The 6497-nt window shown below is 51.1% G+C and overlaps 1 protein-coding gene across 1 annotated transcript in view; it reads left to right on the forward strand.

The window, feature by feature from the left end:
• Positions 1 to 3215: 3215 nt before the first annotated feature.
• Positions 3216 to 6497, forward strand: part of RABEP2 (rabaptin, RAB GTPase binding effector protein 2) — a 12961-nt gene continuing 9679 nt past the window's right edge. Inside the window, exons 1-2 of the mRNA XM_040463624.1 lie at positions 3216 to 3825; positions 4283 to 4492. Of these exons, the coding sequence (XP_040319558.1) occupies positions 3765 to 3825; positions 4283 to 4492 (271 nt within the window). The 5' untranslated portion in view covers positions 3216 to 3764. The remainder of the gene's footprint in view (positions 3826 to 4282; positions 4493 to 6497) is intronic.

The following is a 6497-nucleotide window of genomic DNA, read 5'->3' on the forward strand; positions in this document are numbered from 1 at the left end:
CCTCAGCTTTTCACTTCACTGGCTCCTTTTTATCCCTCAGGCCTCAGATCAAATGTTATTTCCTCAAGGAGGCCTTCCCTGACTCTCCAGGTACCTTTGATTTCACACCCCTGTTTTATTTTTTTTCCCAGCGTTTGCCCCAATTCCCAAATATGCTTGTTTATTTGTTACTCTCTCAACTACTTCCTGCCCCAGACTGTTCACTCTTCAACAACAGGAATCTTTACTGGCTTGTTCCCTGGCATCTAGTAGGTGCTCATTAAGTATCTGTTACATAAAAATGTGAAAATGAATGAAGGGAAACCAGGCCAGAAGGGGGAGCACTCCCGCCATAACCGTTCTACCTCTATTGTAGGAAGCATTGTCAATTACAGGACCCAAGGGAAGAACCCTCCACAGGAGAGAATCATCCTCACAGGCCCCAACAGGAAAAGATGTACATTACATCTCCTACAAGAAATCGACCATCCCTGCAACTCAGCCAAAGAGAAACCATTATCATCCTGAATTCTTGCTTTTCTCCAATGAATTTTCATTCAATACAACCCCTCCCAACTTTTTTTTTTTTTTTAACACTTATTTATTTTTTGAGACAGAGAGCGGGAGCGGGAGAGGGGCAGAGACAGAGTCACAGATTCTGAAGCAGGCTCCAGGCTTGGAGTTGTCGGCACAGAGCCTGACGCGGAGCTCTCATGAACCGTGAGATCATGACCCTGAGCTGGAGTCCGAGTCTGACACTTAACCAACTGAGCCACCCAGGCGCCCAGTTGGGATTCTCCCAACTTCTTCTTCTCCATAAAATAACATCCCTCTCCTGTATTTGCTGGGCTAGCATATAGTTTTTGTTGTCCCTTGCTTATCCTGAATTGCAATTGTCTGCTATTCCCAAGTAAACCGTTTTTTGCTGGTAAGACAAAAACCACAAAAGGAAATTAGGAAGAGTAAAAGAAAACTTTCTCTTCACTTCTCTCTCATGCACTCAGTCACCAGGGCTAGTCCGTTTTCATCCTAAGTATTCCTAGAATCAACTTCCTCCTCTTTGGGGGCTCTTCCCTTCCCAACCAGAACCAATTCAATAGCCTCCTTTGTGAGCTGTCTCCTATCTTTTGCTCTTTACCTACACTCTACACAGAAAGAACTTCCTTGGTATTAGTCAGTCATGTGCTCCTCCTGCTCAATACCCTTCAAAGGCTCCCAGGGCCTCAGGATAAAATCCAAGCCTGACAGTTGACTGGAGCCTTATTTATAGTCCCCATTTCATTTCCTTCCCAAGATACTCTGCCACACACACAGGGAATTTGAGGGCAGTAAACTGCTGGGGATTTATAAGCAGGAGTTAACCTGGCCTGATTTTTTTTTAATACTCTTTTTATTTTTAAGTTTACTCATTTTTGAGAGAGAGAGAGAGACAGAGAGACAGAGAGAGAGAGAGAGAGAGAGACAGAGAGAAAAACCCCATCGGGAGCTCAGCACAGAGCCCAATGCTGAGCTCGAACTCATGAACCACGAGATCATGACCTGAGCCGGAAACCAAGAGTCGGACGCTTAACCAACTGAGCCACCTAGATGCCCTCAGATTTTTTTTTTTTAAGTTTGTTTGTTTGTCTATTTAGTAATCTCTACATCCAACTTGGGACTCAAACTCATGACCCCGAGATCAAGAGTCTCACACTCCTCCCACTGAGCCAGCCAGGAGCCCCTAACCTGGCCAGATTTGCATTTTCTAAAACTCCCCCTGGCTGCAGGGTGGCGAGAGGGAAGCCAGAGAGATCAGTAAGGAAAGTGTTCATTCATTTGTTTATTCACCAAATGTTTACTATGTGTGTTTTTTTTGTTTTCTAAATCAGGTACTGCGCCAGGTGCTGGCGAAATAGCAAGGGACAAGACAAAGTTCCCAACCTCATGGAGCTTTGATTCAAGTTTTGGGGACCTGGAAGGGTAAAGGGGGACAGGTAATAAGTTAATCAATAAACAATTTCAGATGGTAAGAAATCATCTAATGGCAGACAGGTGATAGAGGGACCTACTTGAGACAGGATGGTGAGGGAAGGTCTCACTGAGGAGGTGTCTTCTGAGGTGGGGAACAGCATGGTGTGTTCAAATAAGATCATGTTTAGTTTCATTAGAAACTGTCATATTCCTGGGGCACCTGGGTGGCTCAGTTGGTTGAGCGTCCCACTCAATTTCAACTCAGGTCATGATCTCGAGGTTCGTGGGATTGAGGTGAACATCTGGCTCTGCGCTGAAGTGTGAAGCCTGGTTGGGATTCTCTCTCCCTCTCTCTCTCTGTCCCTCCCCCACTCTCTCTCAAAGTAAATAAATAAAGAAACTGTCACACTTTTTTTTTTTTTAAGTTTGTTTAATCTCTACACCCAACATGGGGCTTGAGCTTGGGACCCCAAGATCAAGAGTCACATGCTCTTCCAACTGAGCCAGTCAGGCACCCCAGAAACCATCACACTCTTTTCCAGAGAGGCTACACCGTTTGCATTTCCCATCAGGAATGTAAGAGAACTACAGTTTTTCCATATACGTACCTGCATTTGGTATTATCACTCTTTTTAAATTTAATAAATTAAGCCATCCTGGGAGGCGTGTAGTGATTATCTCCTTGTGGTTTTAATTTGCATTTCCCTAATGGCTAACGATGTTGAACATCTTTTCATGCATAGATTTCCCATCTCTGACCTCAGCGAAATGTCTATTCCTGTCCTTTGCCCATTTTCAAATCATAATTTTCTAGAAGATTTTAAACAGGAATGACATATCGGTTTTGCAAAGATCACTCTAATTGCTTTGAGAATTAACTGAAGGAGCCAAAAGGCGACACAGGGAACAGTTAGGAGGCATTGTGGAAGTTCGGGAGATAGGTGGTGGGGCTGAAGAAAAAGGGAGACCTTCTGGAATATTGTCCTTTGGAGGTAGAGCTTCCAGGACTTGGAGGCTCCTGGAATGTACTCCACAGCGGGAGAAACGGGTTTGGGAGAACGGGAATCAGGATTCCCGACTGCACTTGTTTGAGCTGCCGGTCACCCGTCACCGTCTAAGGGAAGATGTCAGGTCGCCGGTGGCCAAGTTCATAGATAAAGAGACCTTGATTTAGGCCAGTTGCCCAGGGAGGAGAGGGATTTGCGAGGCACAGGCAGGGGGAAGGAGGATTAGAAGGGGGATTAATGGTTGAGTATCGAGGTGGGGGTGGGGACGTGGAAGGTTCTGACTTCTCCAACGGATAAGGGGACCTCGGCGCCCAGAAAAGTTAAGCTGACCCAGCCCTGCCGCGGAGGTACAGGCAGGGGTACATTACAATTCGCTGTAACGTAAGCCAGGCCTCGGCAGCAGGGGACCAGGGGCCCATCTAGGGGCTGGCTGCGGGACTCGGGAGACACCGCGAGAGCTTCGCCTTCTTTAGGCTGAGGCCGGCGGGCGTCTCCGAGGAGGTGTAACTTGAGCAGAGTTTCCAAGGTCACGCGGAAAAGCCAGAAGACCTTTGATGAAAGAACTTCGGGGATTGAAGGACAAGCGCCCTTCTCGAACATCGCTACCCAGGAAAGAAGGCGGGGAGGGGCGGGGCCTGGGGCCGCGGCCGGGCTGCGGCTCGGAAATCTTCGGCCCAGGCTCGGCAATCAACCTCCAGCTGCGGCCTGGGCCTGGAGCCCGGGGCCGATCCGGAAACAGCCGAGCGGATCCGGAAACAGCCGAGGGGACCCGGAAGGGGTGAGCGCCGTCACCAGGGAGTGCTGGAACTCGCTGTTTGCGCGGAGGCGATGGCGGCAGCTGCGCCGGCGGTCGCGGGCGAGGATGGCCGGCGACGGCAGCAGGGGGCCGGTACGTGAGGGCGCGTCCATGCACGCGAGGGGCGACGGAATCGGAGGCGGGGCCGAGCTCGGAGCCGGGGGACTGGGGTGGTGAGGGGAGCCTGGAGAAAGGGGCGGGGCCACGCCGCCGGGAGAGAGGGGGCGGGGCCTGCGGCCACCGGAGGAGGGGGCGTGGTCTGGCGGGGCAGTGGCAGGTGAAGGGTGGGGCTCGGGGAGGGGCGTGGCCGTTGGAAGGGAGGGGTCTAGCCTGGAAAAAGAGGGGGGGTGGGCGGGGCTCCAGGCAGCACGTGGCACGACGAGGTGAGAAGGAGGCGGAGGAAGAGGCGGGGTCGGGAGTGGGGCGGGGCCAGGAGAAGGTGCGAGGATCGCGGCTGCGGTACTAGGTGGCAGGACTTGCTGATTTCGTAGTCTGGGGTATGGGGAACGTGGGAGTGATGGGAAAAGAAGTTGACCCCTGTCCTCCACAGCGCCAGATCCCCATTCCCAGGAGGGCGCGAAGGTTGAGGCCGAGTCAGAGGAGCTTGGCCGGCTTCGGGCGGAGCTGGCAGGCGCCCTGGCGGAAATGGAGACCATGAAGGCTGTGGCGGAGGTGAGCGAGAGCACGAAGGCGGAGGCTGTGGCTGCAGTGCAGCGGCAGTGCCAAGAGGAGGTGGCTTCTCTGCAGGCCATCCTGAAAGGTGAGGCAGGGACTCTTCCCAGACTCCCTGGCGGCCCCCTAAGAGGGAAATGCATGACAAGAAAGGGGTAGATAAGCTGTGGGGTAGGTTAGCACGGCTGCCGAGCACAGGACAGGCCTAAGGGCCCAGAGGAAGGGGTGCCCCTTTCTGATTTGGATAGAGGTCCTACCTGTGCTAGAAGCAGTTCTGTGACTTCACTAAGTTTAGCTCCGAGCCTCTGCCTGCACCCTTGCCTGGTGTCATTTCTTGTCCCTCACCGATGACTGATCAACCCTGAAGATGAGCAACTTTTCAGTTCCTGGAACCGGCCTCATGTAAGCCCCTGGGCTTCAGACTCCTCTCTGGGCCCAGTCTCTGTGAGTCTAACCCTCCGGTTTCCTTCCTTCCTCAAGCACTGCTACATTTGCACTGTCTCACACATGTTCAGACTTCCCTCCCTCCCTCCCATTCTCTGTACTTGAGATGCACCAGCTCACCGGGCCCCAGATCTTCCAGCCTCTGTTCTTTTTTTTTTTTTTTAGTTTTTGTTTAACATTTATTTATTTTTGAGAGAGTGAGACAGAGCATGAGTGGGGGAGGGGCAGAGAGAGGGGGGCACACAGAATCCAAAGCAGGCTCCAGGCTCTGAGCTGTCAGCACAGAGCGGCCCAAGGCTGGAACTCGCGGATCGCGAGATCATGACCCGAGCGGGAGTTGGATGCTTACCCGGCTGAGCCACCCAGGTGCACCCCTGCCAGCCTCTGTTCTTATTTCCCCCTTCTCCTCTAGTCTGAGTCCAGAGTCTCTGAAATAGCCTCCAGCCCTGTCCCACCCCTCTGCTTCTGTGGCCCCTGTTGGAGTGAAGCTCTTGACAGCTCCCCTGGATGGTTGCCCTGGCCTTCTCACAGGTCTGACTCTATAGTCTGGCCTTGACATTGGCTTCCAGAGTAAACTTCCTAAAATTCCCATCTCACCGAGTCATTTCCTTTTCTAACAACCACTGCTGGCTCCAGACTTCTCTGGGGCCGCATTCCCTGCATTTCAGGCGTCCACATAGCACCTGTGTGCCATGGCTGTCTCATACAACCTACTCTGTCATCTACTTAGTATTCGTTCTTTAGATAGACCGTTTTGTAAAAACCTGCATACATTTATTTAAGTTTGCTTATTTTTTTTGAGAGAGAGAGGGAGCCAGAGCAGGGGAAGGACAGAGAGAAAGAGAGGGAGAGAGAGGATCGCAAGCAGGCTCTACACTGACAGCAACGGGTCGTGAATTCACGAAACATGAGATCATGACCTGAGCCGAAATCAGGAGTCAGATGCTTAACTGATTGAGCCACCCAGGTGCCATGCGTACGTTTATTTTAAAAGAAACTTCCATGATACCTGGATGGGTGCCTGGGTGGCTCAGTTGGTTAAGCGTCCGACTTGAGCTCAGGTCATGATCTCGTGCATGGTTCGTGAGTTTGAGCCCCATGTCAGGCTCTCTGCTGACAGCTCAGAGCCTGGAGCCTGTTTCAGATTTTGTGTCCCCCTTTTTTTGTGCTCTCTCTCTCTCGAAATGTAAACATCAAAAAATTTTTTAAAAAATAATAAAAGAAACTTCCACGGTACCTGGTTGACTCAGTTGGTAGAACATGTGACTTTTTTTTTTTTTTTTGAAGTTCATTTATTTCTTTTGGGAGAGAGAGAGAGCGAGTTGGGGAGGGGCATAGAGGGAAGGAGACAGAGAATCCCAAGCAGGCTCAGTGCTTTCAGCACAGAGCCCAATGCAGGGCCCGATCTGATTGCAGGAACTGTGAGCTCATGACCTGAGCCCATACCAAGAATCAGATGCTTAACCACCCGAGTCCTCCAGGTGCCCTAGAACATGTGACTCTTGGCCTCAGGGTTGTTTGAACCCCACGTTGGGTATAGGATTACTAAAATAAATACATTTAAAAAAAATAAGTAAGTAAAAAATAAAAGAGGGGTGCCTGGGTGGCTCAGTCAGTTGGGTGTCCAACTTTGGCTCAGGTCGTAATCT

This window comes from Herpailurus yagouaroundi, unplaced genomic scaffold, assembly GCF_014898765.1.
Source record: "Herpailurus yagouaroundi ecotype Mexico unplaced genomic scaffold, PumYag 410, whole genome shotgun sequence".
NCBI classification, from domain to species: Eukaryota; Metazoa; Chordata; class Mammalia; order Carnivora; family Felidae; genus Herpailurus; species Herpailurus yagouaroundi.